The sequence below is a fragment of the Mandrillus leucophaeus genome, unplaced genomic scaffold (genome assembly GCF_000951045.1).
Source record: "Mandrillus leucophaeus isolate KB7577 unplaced genomic scaffold, Mleu.le_1.0 Scaffold264, whole genome shotgun sequence".
In the NCBI taxonomy this organism is placed as follows: Eukaryota; Metazoa; Chordata; class Mammalia; order Primates; family Cercopithecidae; genus Mandrillus; species Mandrillus leucophaeus.
The window spans coordinates 2,473,333-2,491,916 of record NW_012102743.1 but is presented as its reverse complement, the minus strand read 5'-3'; the positions used below and the strand labels follow the sequence as shown (position 1 = coordinate 2,491,916).

General features: G+C 40.8%; 1 protein-coding gene across 1 annotated transcript in view; it reads left to right on the top strand.

The window, feature by feature from the left end:
• SPAST (spastin) overlaps positions 1–18,584 on the top strand; it is a 122,415-nt gene that overhangs the window by 40,445 nt on the left and 63,386 nt on the right. Inside the window, exons 4-5 of the mRNA XM_011984255.1 lie at positions 12,908–12,994; positions 14,937–15,020. Of these exons, the coding sequence (XP_011839645.1) occupies positions 12,908–12,994; positions 14,937–15,020 (171 nt within the window). The remainder of the gene's footprint in view (positions 1–12,907; positions 12,995–14,936; positions 15,021–18,584) is intronic.

The window sequence follows — 18,584 nt, the reverse complement described above, 5'->3', positions numbered from 1 at the left end:
CCGTCTCGGCCTCCCAAAGTGCTGGGATTACAGGCTTGAGCCACTGCGCCCAGCCTCATTTTATTTTTTTAGTAGTGATGGGGTTTCGCTATTTTGGCCAGGTTGGTCTCAAACTCCTGGCCTCAAGTGATCTGCCTGCCTTGGTCTCTCAAAGTGTTAGGATTACAGGTGTGAGCCTCTGCACCAGGCTGGATATTGAATTATTGAAGAAGGATGTTCCCTAACCCTTCCTGCCTCTTTTCTGATATCTTACTGTCTCTGTTCCACCCAGTAGTAGTCGGGTTTTTGACATCTGGCAAAGTATAGATTGTCTGCTCTTCTATATTAGTTTTCTTCACTCTTTTTTTTTTTTTTAATTTTTTTTAAAGCAAAATAGAGAAAGGGTCTTGCTGTACTGCCCAGGCTGGTCTTGAACTCCTGAGCTCAAGCAATCCTCCCACCTCACCCCCCAAAGTGCTGGGATTGCAAGCATGAGCCACCGTGCCTGGCCAGTTTTCTTCAGTCTTGACCTATATTAGTCCTGCCAAGCCAGTGAAGCTGTTAATATGCTTATATAGCCTTTTTTTTCTTTTGTTTGTGAATTATTAACAATTGCTGATCTTAGACATCCTATACAATAAAATGTCTTTGAACACAGTCATATCTCAGCAGCTCATTCTAGTTAATGAGGAAAGAAAAATGTCAAAATCTGTGATTTTCTTAGAGGTTATTAAATGTCTTACAACTGTATAGATAATCTGTAGACATGCTGTACTCACTTACATAACTTTTCTGCTCTTCTGCAGAGAGAGAGAGTTAACTTCGTAAGTGGGCTTTGTCAATGCCCTCATCAATGATCTCCAGGGACAAACCTATCTATGGTTGAGCAAGTGGGGTTTATTACTCACTGTAGCCAGGGAGAACACACATATATAATAACCATGGTACATCATAGTAAAAGGGTGTTAGAAAGATCTTACAGGATTTGGGCTCATTTATTTGGTGATTTTAAGGAGGGTTTAAGGAAGCAGGGTTTTTCTCTGAATTGGATGCTACCAGGAGCTGGGAATAATTCTATGAATAAATATCATAAAACCTATCTAGAAGAAGACAGAGTGAGGTCTAAAGCTGTAGTGGTTAAAAAGCAGAGGTCACTCATTAGCTGGAAGAGGGAAATGTTTGGTATTTCAGACGGTGTTCAGTGTTCATGTTTTGTCTGTGTTTAGACATAATCGTAGAGTGGTCTTGTTGCACCGTGGTCATAGAGTGACCTTATTTCATGCTGATATTCTTTAAGTGCCAGGTCAAATACCAAGGTTTAGCTGATAGTAGTAGGCCAGCTCCTGGATGTAATAAGCTGCTTTTCTCTTTCTCAGCTTTTTTTTTGTTTTTTTGGAAATAGAGTCTGCCTCTGTCACTCAGGCTAGAGTGCAGTGGGGCAATCTCAGCTCACTGCAACCCCTGCCTCCCGGATTCAGGCGACTCTCCTGCCTCAGTCTCCCAACTAGCTGGAATTACAGGCGCACGTCACCACACTCGGCTAATTTTTGTATTTTTAGTAGAGACGGAGTTTCGCCGTGTTGGACAGGCTGGTCTCGAACTCCGGACCTCAAGCAATCCACCCGCCTCAGCCTCCCATAGTGCTAGGATTACAGGCATGAGCCATTCCTCCTGGCGTCTTTCTCAGCTTTGAGGGTCAAATTTTACCCTTTTTGAATTGTGGGACTTCTTATCAAAATTGACATTTAAGTCCTGACCATGTAGGATCTTGGGCAAGTTACTTAACTACATGTGCTGAGATGTTTTTTAAATGCTTAGTGCTTGCACATAATAGGTCCTCAGTAAATGGGAACACAGATCCTCGTGTGATCTGCCTGCCTCGGCCTCCCAAAGTGCTAGGATTATAGGCATGAGTTGCTGCACCTGGCCACAAAAATTTTTTGAGGAAGATAAATAAGATGACATTCTTAAGGTTCAAAGAAAATGTCAAAAACTAGAATGATGTCTTTACATAGGGTTTAAAACTTTCCAAATTAACAGGGAAAATAATTCTTTACCTTGGAAATAAATGTTTAAGTTTGATAGTGAAAGCAAATATGATCTTTTTACTAAATGTTTTATTAAATTTTTTTTCTTGTAGACACAGGACCCTACTATATTACCCAGGCTGGTCTTAAATGCCTGTCCTCAAGCAATCCTCCCACCTCAGTCTTTCAAAGTGCTGGGACTACAGACATGAGCCATCACACAGGGTCTTTTTAACCAAATTATAGTAGAAAGCACTCTTTCTGTAATAGTAAACTATGAGAGAATTAATCAGGGGCTGTTAGTAATTCATCCCTGAATTAATCGGTGATTGTAATGCTTTGTGGTCCATATAGTTTGCTGGGGATTAGCACACCATGAAAGTCTACCATGAGATTTTTTTTTTTTTTTCTTTGAGAACAGGGGCCATAATCAGTAGTCCCTAATGAAATGGACCATTCTCATTTCAATATATATTGCCTAGGCTGGACTTGAACTCCTGGGCTTAAGTGATCTTCCCACTTCAGACTCTCAAACAGCTGGGACTATAGGTGTGTGCCACCATACCTGGCTTAATTGAGATTTTTTTTTTTTTTTTTTAGTTTTATGTAGTTTTGGGGTTTTGTTTTTTTTTTTGAAATGGAGTCTTGCTCTGTCGCCCAGGCTAGAGTGCAGTGGCACAATCTTGGCTCACTGCAACCTCTGCCTCCCAGGTTCAAGTGATTCTCCTGCCTCAGCCTCCCGAGTAGCTGGGATTACAGGCACCTGCCACCGTGCCCTGCTAATTTTTGTATTTTTAGTAGAGACGGGGTTTCACCATCTTGGCCAGGCTGGTCTTAAACTCCTGACCTCATGATCCACCCACCTCAGTTTCCCAAAGTGCTGGGATTACCAGGCATGAGCCACTGCACCCAGCCTTAATTGAGATTTTTAGATATCTGTTACTCTGCTAATTTTGTCACTTGCAAGTTGCCATCAGAAAATTGTTGTAGGAAAATGGCTATATTTGTTCCTTGGAATGGTTTGTGTGAGAATACTTAAGGATTAAATAGGTAAGTAAAGCTAGTGGGCTTTATGTAACATAAATGAGCAAATATCAGGAATATACAACTGTGCACACAGTTCGGGGGAAGGATGATTTAAATTAACAAATTTACTAAGTATAATAAAGATACTAAAAATAGTATTTCCATACTACTTTATTACTTAAAGTATCATCATATACCCTATTTTGTTTGATTTTTGCCACAACTCAGAGTTAGGTAAAAGAAATATTTTCTTTTCAGGTAAGGAGTCTGAAGCCCAGACAGATTAACTGACTTTTCCAAAGTCGTATTGCTATTAAATGATGGAACGAAGACTTAAATCATTGCCTTCTAACTCACATACTTGCAAACACATATCCTCTCACTCTACCCCAAGCTACCCGTGTTTTGACCCTTCTTGTGGCAATCTGGGTCTCACTAATATGTGAAAGAAAATATACAGTAGATAATTTGCAAGTTAATCTGTTATGCTTCTCTCTTCTCTCTATTTAAAGATGAATATTAGCATTTCTGTTGTTTCTACAGTAACACATACTAAAAATAATGCAGTCCAGGTGCAGTGGGTCACACTTGTAATCCCAGCACTTTCGGAAGTTGAGGCGGGAGGATCACTTGAAGCTGGGAGTTCGAGACTAGCCTGGGTATGCAAGATCCCGTTTCTTTTTTCACTGTAACCTTCACCTCCCAGGTTCAAGCGATTCTCGTGCCTCAGCCTTCTGAGTAGCTTGGGATTACAGACATGTGCCACCATATCTGGCTAATTTTTCTATTTTTTGGTAGAGATGGGATTTCACCAAGGTGGCCAGGCTGGTCTCGAACGCCTAGTCTCAAGTGATATACCCGTCTCAGCCTCCCAAAGTGCTAGAATTACAGGTGTGGACCACCGTGCCTGGCCCCATTTCTGCAAACAATTAAAAAATATTAGCCCAGTGTAGTGGTGCATGTCTCTAGTCCCAGCTACTCAGAACGCTGAAGTGAAAGGATTGCTTGAACCCAGAATTTCAAGGTTTCAGTGAGCTATGATGATGGCACTGCACTCCAGGTTGGGTGACAGTGAGACCCTGTCTCTAAAAAATAAAGTAAAATAGTGCACAAGTATAGAAGGTGAAAATCTTCCTTAACCTTGCCATAAGGGAAATGGTTGCTAATAAGTTTCTTAACTTTTTGTACTTATATAAACATAAATATTCATCAGAGAAAAAATATGCAAAACAATTTGCAATCTTTTTCACTTACCATATTTTGGAATTTTTTTCATTTCAATATATTTGATCTTCCTTGTATTTTTTCAGTTTGTTTGTTTTTGTCACCCAGGTTGGAGTGAAGTAGTAAGAACATGGCTCATTGCAGCCTCAATCTCCTGCTCCCATTCAGCCCCTCAAGTAGCTGGGACTACAGGTGCATGTCACCACACCTGGCTAGTTTTTATTTTGGTATAGACGGGGTTTCACCATGTTGCGCAGGCTGATCTTGAACTCCTGGGCTCAAGTGGCCCGCCCACCTCAGCTTCCCGAAGTGTTGAGATTACAGGTGTGAACCACCATGCTCCACCTCTCTACAATCTGCAAAACCTCATAAGTGGTTAATAGAGGAATATAGTAAAGCAAAGGGGGATATCACTGATTAGAACTGTGTTTTTTAGGCTGGGTGTGGTGGCTCATGCCTGTAATCCCAGCATTTTGGGAGGCTGAAGTGGGAGTATCACTTCAGCCCGGGAATTCAGGACCAGCCTGGGCAATATAGTGAGACCCCGTCTTTAAAAAAGGAATTAGCCAGGTGTGATGGTGCTCACCTGTGGTCCCAGCTATTCAAGAGGCTGAGGTGGGAGAATCGCTTAAGCCTGGGAGGCAGAGGTTACAGTGAGATCATACCACTGCTCTCTAGCATGGGTGACAGAGCGAGACCCATTCTAAAAAAAAAAAAAAGTGTTTTTTTTTGTTTTTTTCCAACTCACGTACACCCACTACCCCACGCCCGCCTTTTTTTTTTTCTGACGTTGGGTCTTGCTCTGTCACCCAGGCTAGAGTGCAGTAGTACAATCTCGACTCGCTGCAGCCTCCTCTTCCTGGACTCAAGCAGTCCTCCCACCTCAGCCTCCCAAGTAGCTGAGACCACAGGCGTGCACCACCATGCCAGGCTAATTTTTATATTTTTTGTAGAGATGGGGTTTCACCCTGTGGTTCACCATCTCTAACTCCTGGGCGCGGTCAGTCCACTCAACTTGGCGTGAGCCACTGTGTGTGGCCCACGTTTTTTATTAATGGGTGTTTGGATTGTTTCCATCTATTGTGAATAATGTGGCTGTGAACATTGGTGTAAATATCTGTTTGAGTCCTGGGTTTCAGTACTTTTGAATATATACCTAGGAGTAGAATTACTGGATTGTACGGTAACTTTGTTTTTACATTTTTGAAGAACTGCCAAACTGTTTTTCATAGGGGCTGCACCATTTCGCGTTCCCACCAGCAGTGTAAAATGGTTCCAATTTCTCCACATTTGTTATTTTTCATTTTTTAAAATAATAGTCATCCTAAAGGGTATGAAGTGGTATCTCGTTATGATTTTGATTTGCATTTTTCTAGTGACTTATGATGTTGAGCATTTTGTCATGTACTTATGTACCATTTGTGTATCTTCTTTGGAAAAATGTCTATTAATGTTCTTTTCCCATTTTTTAAATTGGGTTGTTTTTATGTTTATCAATTTTGTAAACATTTTAAGCTCTGCATCATAACTGCTCAACCCTGTCATATGGTGAGTTTGACCTAGTAAAACTGTATGTACAAAAATATGCCGCTTACTAGATTTAATCTTGGTCCGTAATTTGCTAAGGCATGCCTTAGATAATGTAGTTACACTGTTGGCTAATAATTTAAACTACAAGTGGTTGTTTCTGCCACCCAAATTCTTCCTTGATTTGATGTAGTCTCGGTTGAATTTGAGTATTACTCGGGGTCGTAGAGTTAAAAGAGAAATGTGTGGGAGAAACTAGGAACTGTTGGGAGCTAATGTTAAAGGATTTTGGAGGCCTTTTTTGCACTGGAGACCACAGGAAGATTTGATTTTCTGCTATAAATGTATCTAAAGGGTAATCAGTGTAAGTTATGGGCTGTAGTTTGCCAACCCCTACATTAAGAGATTGAAATAATTTGAATATGTGTTTCAGTTCTTTATGGTCTGGCTCAGTTCTTTTTTTTAGTTAATTAATTTTTTTTTGAGATGGAGTCTCACTGTGTTGCCCAAGCTGCAGTGCAGTGGCACGATCCCAGCTCATTGCAACCTCTGCCTCCTGGGTTCAAGTGATTCTCCTGCCTCAGCCTCCAGAGTAGCTAGGACTACAGGCACATGCCACCACACCTGCCTAATTTTTTTGTGTGTTTTTAGTAGAGATGGGGTTTCATGGTGTTAGCCAGGATGGTCTCGATCTTCTGACCTTGTGATCCGCGTGCCTCGGCCTCCCAAAGTGCTGGGATTCCAGGCGTAAGCCACTGCACCCGGCCGTGGCTCAGTTCTTAACTGTTCATTCATTCAGGGTCCCAGCCAAAATTTTTTGCCACAGCTTCTCCTCCTGGGCATGCTCTGAAATTCACGTTTTTTCTGTTTTGTTCCATGAGTCTGCTAAAAGCTCTGCTTAGTTTCTCTACCACTTTGAGAGTTCGCAATCACTTCAAGTAGACGAGGTCAGGAGATTGAGACCATCCTGGCTAACATGGTGAAACCCCATCTCTACTAAAAATACAAAAGTTAGCTGGGCGTGGTGGCGTGTGCCTGTGGTCCCAGCTACTCAGGAGGCTGAGGCAGGAGAATCGCTTGAACCTGGGAGTCAGAGGCTGCAGTGAGCTGAGATCATACCATTGCACTCTGGCCTGGGTGACAGAGTGAGACTCTGTCTAAAAGAAAATAAATAAATAAAAAAGAAAAGAAAAGTGCTCCAAATGCTGGGCTCATCTCTGCTGGCTTCTCTCCTTTTTTTATTTTGATAATTTAAAAAATAATAATAATAACCATCTTAATGGGCTTGATATGGTCCCTCCTTGCTAAATTTTAGTAATTTTCATTGTGTTGGAAACTCACTAATCCCTTCAAACAGATGTTTTTAAAACTTTTTTTTCCTACTTCTCTCTTTTTTTTTTTTTTTTTTTTTTTTTTTTTGCTCTTATTGCCCAGGCTGCAGTGCAATGGCTTGATCTCGGCTCACCGCAACTTCTGCCTCCTGGGTTCAAGTGATTCTCCTGCCTCAGCCTCCCGAGTAGCTGGGGTTACAGGCATGTGCCACCATACCCAGCTAATTTTTGTATTTTTAGTAGAGACGGGGTTTCTTCATGTTGGTCAGGCTGGTCTTGAACTCCCAACCTTGGGTGATCCACCCACCTTGGCCTTGCAAAGTGCTGGGATTACAGGCGTGAGCCACTGCACCCAGCCTTTTTTTTTTTTTTTGAGGCAGAGTCTCCCTCTGTCACCTAGGTTGGAGTGCAATGGCACGATCTCCGCTCACTGCAACCTGTGCCTCCTGGGTTAAGCAAGTCTCCTGCCTCAGCCTCCCAAATAGCTGGGATTACAGGCGCCTACCACCAAGCCCAGCTAATTTTTGTATTTTTAGTAGAGATTAGGTTTCACCATGTTGGCCAGGCTGGTCTTGAACTCCTGACCGCAGGTGATCCGCCTGCCTCAACCTCCCAGAGTGCTGGGATTACAGGCGTGAGCCACCGTGCCTGGCTCTAGCTCTCTTCTAATCTTACTGTGGTAATCAGAATTTTAGTTCTGATGTTATAATCCAAGCCCAGATGGATATTCTTATACATTAAATGTTGGAATATCATGCTTTTTAAAAATCAGATCTGCAGGGCACGGCGGCTCACGCCTGTAATCCCCAGCACTTTGGAAGGCCGAGGCGGGTGGATCACCTGAGATCGGGAGTTCTAGACCAGCCTGATCAACATGGAGAAACCTGTCTCTACTAAAAATACAAAATTAGCCAGGCATGGTGGCATGTGCCTTTAATCCCAGCTACTTGGGAGGCTGAGTCAGGAGAATTGCTCGAACCCATGAGGCGGAGGTTGTGGTGAGCTGCGATTGCGCCATTGCACTCCAGCCCGCCACCACGCCCAGCTGATTTTTGTATTTTTTTAGTAGAGGTAGGGTTTCACCATGTTGGCCAGGCTGGTCTTGAACTCCTGACCTCAAGTGATCCGCCCTCCTTGGCCTCCGGAAGTGCTGGAATTACAGGTGTGAGCCACCATGCCCATCCTCCTGTTTTTAACTCTTATAAATAAAGGTACTATAAATTCATGTACAGGTCTTGAAAGTTTGTATTTTTCCGGGTAAATATGTAGAAGAAGGGATTGTTGACTCATATGGTAAATATATGTTTAATATAATAAGAAACTACCAAACTCTTTTTCCAACTGGGTGCCATTTTTTTCCTACCAGCAAACATATGAAAGGTCCATTATCCTTTATCTTGTAGTATTTTGGTATTTTTATGTTCTTTTCTTTTTTTTGTCATTCATAATTGGGTGCATTGTTGTATCTTGTGGTTTTAATTTGTGCTTCCCTAACAACTAATGATGTTGAGCCTCTTTTTATACTCCTATTTGCCAATTATCTCTCAATTATTTGGCAAAACTTATATTTGACTCTACCTACTATATATATATATTTTTTAATTATTTATTTATTAATTGTTTTGAGATGAAGTCATGCTCTGTTGACCAGGCTGGATGCAGTGGCATGATCTTGGCTCACTGAAACCTCTGCCTCTCGGGTTCAAGTGATTCTTCTGCCTCAGCCTCCCAAGTAGCTGGGACTGTAGACTCATGCCCCCATGCCTGGCTAATTTTTGTATTTTTAGTAGAGGTAGAGCTTCACCATGTTTTCCAGGCTGGTCTTCATCTCCTGACCACAGGTGATCCACCCGCCTGGGCCTCCCAAAAGTGCTAGAATTACAGGCATGACCCACTGTGCCTAGCTGGAATAAGTAATCTTAAAAAGCAGTTTGTGAATTTCTGGTGAATAGAGAAAATATGACAAACTATGACTCATTACTTTTATTTCCTTTTTTTTTTTTTTTTGAGACAGAGTCTCGCTCTGTTGCCCAGGCTGGAGTATAGTGGCGCAGTCTTGGCTCACTGTAAGCTCCACCTCCCGGGTTCACACCATTCTCCTGCCTCAGCCTCCTTAGTAGCTGGGGCTACAGGCACCCGCCACCATGCCTGGCTAATTTGGTTTTTGTATTTTTAGTAGAGACAGGGTTTTACCTTGTTAGCCAGGATGGTCTCTATCTCCTGACCTCATGATCCGCCCACCTCAGCCTCCTAAAGTGCTGGGATTACAGGTGTGAGCCACCGTGCCCGGCCTACTTTTATTTCTTAAGTATGTATCTTAAACTGGTCCATTAGGGGAAGCAGGTATACATTAGGGGACAGGTAGAAGAATGTTACAGCATTGTTTGAAACATTAAAAAACTTGAAACAACCTCAATATCTTAATAATAGAAAAAATGGTTGAGGCTGGGTGTGGTGGCTCATGCCTGTAATCCCGGCACTTTGGGAGGCTGGGGCAAGTGGATCACCTGAGGTCGGGAGTTTGAGTCCAGCCTGCCGAACATGGCGAAACCCCATCTCTACTTAAAAATACAAAAAATTAGGCAGGTGTGGTGGCGCACACCTGTAATCCCAGCTACTTGGGAGGCTGAGGCACAAGCATCACTTGAGCCTAGGAAATGGAGGTTGTAGTGAGCCGAGATCATGCCACTGTACTCCAGCCTGGGCGATAGAGTGAGACTATCTCCAAAAAAAAAAAAAGAAAAGAAAAAATAGTTGAATAAATTATAAGTTACAGGATGATACAGGTTGGTGTACAGAAGTCAAAATGAATGAACCAGATCTCTATGTAGCAACATAGCTAGATCTCAAAAGAAACATAAATTTAAAAAATTACACTAATTTAGATAGGGACAATAAAAAACATATACTAGAAAGATATGCACTGAATTCTTGATAGAGGTTTCTTAGAAGAGAAGGAGTAGCTGGGCACGGTGGCTTACGCCTGTAATCCCAGCACTTTGGGAGGCTGAGGCGGGCAGATCATGAGGTCAGGAGATCGAGACCATTCTGGCCAACATGGTGAAACCCTGTCTCTACTAAAAAAAAAATACAAAAATTAGCTGGGTGTGGTGGTGCATGCCTGTAATCCCAGCTACTCGGGAGGCTGAGGCAGGAGAATTGCTTGAACCAGAGAGTTGGAGGTTGCAGTAAGCTGAGATCGCGCCACTGCACTCCAGCCTGGCGACAGAGTGAGACTCTGTCTCAAAAAAAAAAAAAAAAAAAAGGAGCATGGGAAATGGGAAGAGGCACTAAAAAAGGAACTTCTTTCAATCTGTTACATTGTACTCACTTTGTTTTTAAAATTTTAAACCAAATATGGCATTGTTACCACTTTTGTTGCCACTCAGAATACAAATGCTATTACACTATTTTCTGTAATTTTCCCTTTTTCAAATTAAAAAAAGCAAAAATACATGTAAACAGACATTTTCTTTATGGAAAACAGGAAGGAGAGCATCCAAGTAATTTTAGTTAATTATAACAAATTCTTAATAATTTATTTTTTCTTTTCTTTTTTTTTTTTTTTTTTTGACACAGGGTCTTGCTCTGTTGCTCAGGTTAGAGTGCAATGGTGCAATCACATCTCACTGCAACCTCTACCTCTCCAGCTCAAGTGATCTGTCTCCTCAGTCTCTCAAGTAGATGGGACCACAGATGTGTACCCCAATCCTGCTTAATTTTTAAATTTTTTGGTAGAGATAAAGTCTCACCTTGTTGCCCAGGCTGGACTTGAGCTCCTGGGCTCAAGCAATCCTCCTGCCTTGGCCTCCCAAAGTGCTGGAATTACAGGTGTGAGCCAACTGTGCCCGGTCTTCATAAACTTTTCTTTACATGTCCTGAATCAAGTACTTACTGAGCACCTACTGTCAGCCAGGCACGGTATGAAATTGACCTGTTTAAGGGGGTGCATCTGGTTATTTATTTTCAGGATGAGGAAACAGAAGAATGGGGGAGGTAGTACATATTCATAAGGAGACAGCATTTCTTAGGCACTTTGTGTGGTGTTGATAAGATTTCATCTGGCCGGGCGCAGTGGCGCATGCCTGTAATCCCAGCACTTTGGAAGACTGAGGCGGGCAGATCACAAGGTCAGGAGATCGAGACCATCCTGGCAAACATGGTGAAACCCCATCTCTACTAAAAATACAAAAGTTAGCTAGGCGTGGTGGCATGTGCCTGTAACCCCAGCTCCTCGGGAGGCTGAGGCAGGAGAATTGCTTGAACCAGGGAGTCAGAGGTTGCAGTGAGCAAAGATCGCACCACTGCACTCCAGCCTGGGCTACAGAGCGAGACTCCATCTCAAACACACAAACAAACAAATAGACTTCATCTGTTTTATCAAGAGTCATTGTAATATATTGATTTTGAAATTTCAAATAATAATAAGGAATAGTATGGAAATTTTTGTTTGATTAAATGGGGACATGAGGCCAGGTGTGGTCACTCAAGCATGTAAACCTAGCACTTTGGGAGACCAGGGCAGGAGGATTACTTGAGCCTAGGAGTTCAAGACCAGCCTGGGCAACATGGCAGGACCCTATCTCTACAAAAGAAATACACAAAAATTAGCTAAGTGTGGTGGCACATGCCTGTAGTCTTAGCTACTCGGAAGGTCAAGGGAAGAGGATCGATCACTTGAGTCCCGGAGTTGGAGGGTGCAGTGAGCTAGGATCATGCCCCTGCACTCCATTGTGGGTGACAGCAAGACTGTTTTTAAAAAAATGAGGCCAGGCGTGGTGGCTCACCTCTGTAATCCGAGCATTTTGAGAGGCCAAGGCGGGTGGATCACCTGATGTCAGGAGTTCAAGATCAGCCTGGCCAACATGGTGAAAACCCCGCCTCTATATTAAAATTACAAAAATTAGCCGGGTGTGGTGGCACACACCTGTAACCCCAGCTACTCCGGAGGCTGAGATAGCAGAATCGCTTGAACCTGGGAGGTGGAGGTTGCAATGAGTTAGGATTGCACCACTGCACTCCAGCCTGGGCGGCAGAGCGAGACTGTCTCAAAAAAAGAAAAGAAAAGAAAGACTAAGAAACCAATTTTCATTCAGACAAATGGTCAAAAATAATAGAAATAAAACAAAAATTAAAATTAATTTTCAAATTAATGTGATTTGAGTATAACGATCACTTTACAGAAGTTATTCTATATACTTTTTGATTATGCTGAGTTTTTAGGTCCTTTTAAAACTTGTGTCAGGAATTAATGTTTTAAACTAGTTGTTGGGTTCAAAGAAAATAGAAATGTGTTACTAAATGCCACACTTGTAATCTCATATACCAGTTTTCATGATGCAATCAATTGTTAAATAAAAACTTACTCTAGAGAAGAGGCACCCAACAATGAACACATTATATCAGACTTGAATATGATTGAACAATGCTTTTTGTTTCATTGTTATTGAAATCATACTTGTATTTTTCAAAAGTATATATACTTAAAAATTCCTAAATAAAATGTCTTTCTCTAATACAGCATTTTAGTGATTATAAGGATCAATACTATGAGGTGATAAGCAAAAAAGGACTCACGGCCCTAGAATGTTGATAAACATCATGACCATATTCCCCATATTGGAGTTACATGTACACATTACAATGATAAAAATACTAAGAAGTTATATAGTAATGTTTCTTAGACTTACTTGTCTACAACCCTATTTTTTATGTATTATCTCTCAACAGTATGCTTTGCAATATTTAGTGTACTCTTCATACAATCTATGCAAATAATTTTTTATTTTAAAGCAGGACAGAAGGAGCAAGCTGTGGGATGGTATAAGAAAGGTATTGAAGAACTGGAAAAAGGAATAGCTGTTATAGTTACAGGACAAGGTAAGATTATATTTGTTTATAGCCATTCCAAATTATAATATATTCACATGATCGTCCAGATTTCAGAGCTATTTATTTATGTATTTATTTTTCTTTCTTCTCTTTCTTTCTTTCTTTTTTTTTTTTTTTTTTGAGACAGGGTCTTGCCTCCGTTACCCAGGCCAGAGTGCAGTGATGTGATCATATCTCACTGCAACCTCAAACTTCTGGGCTCAAGTGATCCAGTGATTCTCCTGCCTCTGCTTCCCATGTAGCTGGGACCACAGGCACATACTACCACACTTAGCTCATTATTATTATTATTATTATTATTATTATTATTTTGAGACGGAATCTCACTCTGTTGCCCAGGCTGGAGTGCAATGGTGCAGTCTCGGCTCACTGCAGCCTCCACCTCCCGGATTCAGGTGATTTTCCTGCCTGAGCCTCCCGAGTAGCTGGGATTATAGGTGCGTGCCACCGTGCCCAGCTAATTTTTGTATTTTTAGTGGAGATGGGGTTTTGCCATGTTGGCCAGGCTGGTCTCAAACTCCTGATCTCAAGTGATCTGCCCACCTCAGCCTCCCAAAGTGCTGGGATTACAGGCGTGAGCCACCGTACCCGGCCACACTTAGCTAATTAAAAAAATTTTTTTTTGTAGAGACGGGTCTGTCTCACTGTGTTTCCATGGCTGGTCTCAAACTTCTGGCCTCAAGTGATCCTCCTGCCTCAGCTTTGCAAAGTGCTGGGATTAGAGGCATGAGCCACTGCACCCAGCCAGATTGTGTTTATCTTATTAAAAGTATTTGGGCTGGGCGCAGTGCCCTCACACCTGTAATCCCAGCACTCTGGGAGGCCAAGGCGGATGAATCACCTGGAGTCGGGAGTTCGAGACCAACCTGATCAACATGGAGAAACCGTGTGTCTACTAAAAATACAAAATTAGGCGGGCGTGGTGTCGCACGCCTGTAATCCCAGCTACTCGGGAGGCTGAAGCAAGAGAATCGCTTGGAATGGGGAGGCAGAGGTTGCAGTGAGCCGATATTGCCGTTGCCCTCCAGCCTGGGCAACAAGAGTGCAACTCTGTCTCAAAAAGAAAGAAAAGAAAAACAGTATTTCATTGAATTAGAAATGCCTTGTATTATACCAGTAAGAGTAAAAAACAAAGTATGATATATGCTCTTTTCATCGCTTAGAATTTGAATTTTAATCTTGTTGAAGTGGCTGTTTTCGTTTTATTTAGACATAGATATAACAACAATGTTAATATCTGTGACCAAATTGGTGCAGGCATGGGCAATGAAAAAACTGTGTTATGACTGCAACCTGGTGGATAGCATTAGTAAGTTAGCATTGGTTGTAAAACGGATCCCAATTTCAAAGAATTTGAAATGTAGGGAAAAAATGTTTTAGACTCCATGAAATAGACCTGAAATGTATGAAATATTACAGTAGGTTGGAAGCCATCATGAGAAACTGTAACTTTTTTTTTTTTTTTTGTAGCTATTATATATATTTTTTGAGACGGGGTCTCAGTCTGTTGCCCAGGCTGGAATGTTGTGATGTGGTCACCTGTCACTGCACCATCCACCTCCTAGAGCTGAAGTGATCCTGCCACCTCACCCTCCCATGCTCGGCTAATTGTTTTTGTTTTTAAGTAGAGATCAGGTCTCATTATGTTGCCCAGGCTGGTCTTGAACTCCTGGGCTCAAGTGATTCTCCTGCTTTGGCTGCCCAGAGTGCTGGGATTACAGAAGTGAGCCACGACACCTGGCCTGAAGATAGTATTTTTAAAATTTCTTCTGTTCTTTTTCTTTTCAGTATATATTTTCTTGTTTTAAAAAAAAAAAAAAATTTCTATGTAAAGACTGTGACTCCCCATGAAAATAGTTTGGGTGATAATTTGTCTTGAAACAATATTAGTTGGGAAATGTAGATATTTTAATTAATTTTTTTCTTTCAGGTGAACAGTGTGAAAGAGCTAGACGCCTTCAAGCTAAAATGATGACTAATTTGGTTATGGCCAAGGACCGCTTACAACTTCTAGGTATCAATTAATGTATAATTTGATGTGAGATGTATTGGAAATGTGTGTTCAATGAAACTTTAATTATAGAAAGAAATAAATCAGTGATTGAAAATGTGGTCCAGGCTTTTTAACGTAAAGAAAATGTGTAACATACAAAAACAGAAGAGCATAATGAATTTCTAATTATTATTCTCTCAGCTTTGATAATTATCACCTCACTGTCGGTCTTGATTTATTCATACCAAGGGCTAGCAAACTGCAGCTGATGGGCCAACCCAGCTCACTGCCTATTATTATACGTAAGGTTTTATTGGCACACAGCCATTCCTTTTCTTTAGGTATTGTCTATGGCTTTCATGCTATGGTGACAGAATTGAGTAGTTGATAGAGAGCTGACACTGCCCTCAAAACCTAAAATATTTACTGTCTGGCCCTTTACAGAAAAAGCCTGCCATCTTCACTTGACTTCCCAGCTCACTGTCCCCCCACTACATATTATTTTGAAACAAATTCTTGACTTTTTTCCATTTATAAATATTTCATGTTATACCTGTAAAAGATAAGGACTTCAAAATAAAATCACTGAAATACCATTATCGCACCTAAAGGGTAATTCCACATTTCTTTTAACATTATCCACAAAACTGCCCCCCCCCAAAAATGCTATTTCCAAATTTCTCATTTTCTCAAAATTTAATAATTTTTACTCTTTTTAATAATTTGTTTGAATCAGGATCTTAAAAAGATCCTTATGTCTCTTTTAGTGTTCACGTGCATCTGTTTTTCATTTTCTTCCAATTTATTTGTTGATGTAACCAGGTCTTTGTCACGTAGTATTTCCTACAGTCTGACTTTTGCTGCATGCATCTTTGCGGTATCTTTTAACATGTTCTTCTTTCCTCCCCCTGTTAACTGATAGTTGGATATAGAGCCTTGATCACATTGAAAGTTGATTTTTATTTTTTAATGATAAGACTACTTACTAGGTGGTTGTGTTTGTGTGTGTTCATCATTAGTTGTTCCATCTTGGGAGGTTAGCAACAGTTAACTATGACTGATGCCCAGTGATGTTTTAATTCTGTCATTCTTTCAGCATTCATCAACTGTAATAGAAACTTTCACTTGTCTTCTGTTTGATGGTGTAGGTTTTAAAAATATATTAATAAGTTAAATCTACCACTCAAAAAAAAGTAGAACAAAACCCACTACATATGAGTAGCTCTACCATACATTGGTGGATAGAAACAGTAGATACTTGGTAAGCAGGTAAATCTTATTTATTTGTAGCCCTGTGACTTGGGGTAAGTTATTATGCATGTTTGAGTCTTTTTTATCTAATTTGTAATATGAAACTACTATTATTATTATTTGAGATGGAGTCTTGCTCTGTTGCCCAGGCTGAAGTGTAGTGATGCAGTCCTGGCTCAATGCACCCTCCACCTCCCGGATTCAAGCTATTCTCATGACTCAGTTTCCCGAGCAGCTGGGATTATAGGCGCCCACCACCATGCCTAATTTTTGTATTTTTAGTAGGGACAGGGTTTGTTTCACCATGTTGGCAAGGCTGGTGTCGAACATCTGACTTCAAGTGATCCGTCCACCTCAGCCTCCTAAAGTGCTGGGATTATAGGCATGAGCCACCACGCCCAGCTGAAGCTAATATTATTAGCTAATAATAATATTTCATATTTCTGACCATTGACTTATTAAAGGAACCTTAAACCATCGTAGTAAGTGCTTTAAAAATGTTGGTTTCTATTCATCTGTTTACCTGACAGTAATCACTTCCTTTGCTTAGGTGGAAAGATATATTCATACACACATACATACACATTTTATTCATTCTTTCATTCATTTACTGCTATATGGTCATTGTGTTTGTGGGGTTTTTGCCCCACATAGTTAAAAAAGCAGCCGTTACTGCTTTCAAATGAATAACAAGGTAGTGTTCCCTGGCTTCTGTGGCTGACAGGACTTGCCTTCTTCCTTTCTAAATGGAGGTTATTACTGTGTCAAATATAATTAAATAGTGTATTAAAGTTTCTTGCAGTAAAATAATTGATGGTTCTTATTGGTACTTTCTACGTGTTTTATCTTTAAAGCTCTTCAGTGTATATATAAAGTATTGTGTATATCATACAGAATAAATTTGATTTTGGAGCATTTTGTACTGTCTTTCAAAGTGAATAAGAGTTGGTTTTTATGTTTTGTTTGATGTTGTGATATAGGACATTAGAAGTATTAATATCTTATCAATTAGAGACTCATCTTTGAGTGTGACTTTGTACTTTCTTATTTGTGTTAGTAGAGGAGAGAACAAAAAGAAGATATATAGTATGAAACTAGGCATTTAAAGGTTTAATATTTTGGATATTTTAAAGTTGGTATCTGTTTTCACCCTCAAAAATGCTATGTGCCTATTTATGAAATATCTTACTTTAAAAGCGAGGAGTGGTAGATGGGAAAGGTGACATCGGCTGGGTGTGGTGGCTCACACCTGTAATCCCAGCACTTTGGGAGGCCAAGGCGGACAGGTCATCTGAGGTCAGGCTTTCAAGACCAGTCTGGTAACGTGGTGAAACCTCGTCTCTACTAAAAATACAACAAATTAGCCAGGCTGGTGGTGTGCATCTGTAATCCCAGCTACTCAGGAGGCTGAGTCAGGACAATGGCTTGAACTCAGGAGGCGGAGGTTGCAGTGAGCCAAGATGGCACCACTGCACTCTAGACTGGGTGACAGAGAGAGACTGCATCTCAAAAAAAATTCAAAAAGGCCAGGCACTGTCGCTCATACCTGTAATCCCAACACTTTGGGAGACTGAGGCGAGCAGATCACTTGAGGTCGGGAGTTCGAGACAATCCTGGGCGCCTGGGCAACATGGTGAAAACTCGCCTCTACTAAAAGTACAAAAAATAGCCAGGCATGGTGGCAGGTGCCTGTAATCTTGCCTACTCGGGAGGTTGAGGCAGGAGAATTGCTTGAGCCTGGGAGGCAGAGGTTGCAATAAGCAGAGACCATGCCACTGCACTCCAGCCTGGGTGGCAGAGTGAGACTTCGTCTCAAAACAAACAAAAAAAACCAAACCACCTCTTGTCCACTCCTAATCCTCCTTACTGTGTTTCATTTATTTTTTTCGCATGTATTTATCACCTTCTAATAAACTGTGTAACTTATTTTTTATGTTTGTTATCTACTATCTGTCTTCTCCCTGTTAGAATATAAACTTTATGGAGGAGGGATCTTTATCTATATCCCAGGTGCCTACAACAGTGTCTAGCACATGCTAGTTACCAAATAAATATTTACTGAGTTAATAAGTTGTGTATAACCCTTGGCATTGTACCTGAAACAGAGTAGGGCCTTAATAAATGAATGTTAAATGAAGCTATGTTAAAAATATATATATATGTGTGTGTATATATATATAAATAACAGCCAGTTATACCAATTTGCTGACATCAAAATTAACTTTTAATCTATTGCAGCTTTTACAGTTAAGCTTTGCTCTAAGGTTCACTATCATTAAACCAAAAATAAATGATATATATGATATTTTCTAATTTTTTTTTTTTTTTTTTTTT